Source organism: Aristolochia californica, unplaced genomic scaffold (assembly GCF_029961685.1).
Source record: "Aristolochia californica isolate CCGP_79_NKW_82.1479 unplaced genomic scaffold, dmAriCali1.0.hap1 SCAF_5, whole genome shotgun sequence".
NCBI classification, from domain to species: domain Eukaryota; kingdom Viridiplantae; phylum Streptophyta; class Magnoliopsida; order Piperales; family Aristolochiaceae; genus Aristolochia; species Aristolochia californica.
The window spans coordinates 370,894-371,875 of record NW_027182214.1 but is presented as its reverse complement, the minus strand read 5'-3'; the positions used below and the strand labels follow the sequence as shown (position 1 = coordinate 371,875).

Sequence of the window (982 nt, the reverse complement as noted above, 5' to 3'; positions counted from 1 at the left end):
TCACCGTCTCACGTTCTCCCCAAGTTCCAAGTCTACGAGCCCCAAGGATTCAACGTTCCGACAGAAACTCGGAAAGAATCGCCTCTCTCCGCTTTATATAGCCCAAATTATACCCTAACCAAAGACCCCAAAACCCCTCCGTCGTCTTGGAGAAAACCCAGAAAAGGAATCGTCTCAGGTGCAGCAGCCGAAGCAGAAGAAGAAGAGGGGAAGTTGCAGTAAAGGGTGGAAGACGATGAAGAAGCTGTGCAGAAAAGGCAAAATCCACCCGTCTCCGCAGAACAATCAAACTGGTTATCTCGCCCTGTTGAGTACTCTGCCGGCGGCGGTTCTAGCTCTGGCGGCTGCCCTTCTGCCGGAGGATAGAGAGGTGCTTGCTTACCTCATCTCCAGCTCTGGAAACTGCAAGCAGAAGAGCAGCGGTAAGGAGCACCCTCCCCTGTTTTGCTGCAACTGCTTCCGGTGTTACAAGAGCTACTGGGTGAGGTGGGACTCGTCACCGAATCGTCAGGTGATTCATGAGATTCTGGAAGCGCTGGAGAATAAAAGCGTGCCGGCAAAAGAAGCGGCGGAGCTACCGGGAAGCTGTGACGTGGGGGAGCCGGAAGATGCTGAGAAAAGGGTATGTGAGGAAGATGAGGTGGGGGCTGTCAGGAAGCTGGTGGGTTTTATCGGAGAGAGATTCTGGGGTGTTTGGGCTTCGTGAATGGACAAACGAAGATGATCAGCTAGAGTTTTTACTTTATCTGAATTTTTTTCATCTCTTTCTCTCTGTATAAATCTTAGCTACTTTTTATTCTCTCTTTTTTCTGTTAGGACATCGCCAAGTCGAGGGAACTGTTTTACAGTTTTTTTTTAATCCATACGGGTTGTTTTTCCTCATCTTCTATTTCTGAACTGTTCTCTTAGTCTGCTAAACTGTAACTTTTCTGCAAGTTCTTCTTCATCGATGGAGATCCAGATTAAGCTGGGAAAATCGTTA

The 982-nt window shown here is 48.3% G+C and overlaps 1 protein-coding gene across 1 annotated transcript; it reads left to right on the top strand.

The window, feature by feature from the left end:
- Window positions 1-235: 235 nt before the first annotated feature.
- LOC137966256 (uncharacterized) lies at window positions 236-706 on the top strand. The gene has a single exon (XM_068812828.1). It carries the CDS (start codon window positions 236-238, stop codon window positions 704-706), a length of 471 nt encoding a protein of 156 aa, XP_068668929.1.
- The last annotated feature ends 276 nt before the right edge of the window (window positions 707-982 follow it).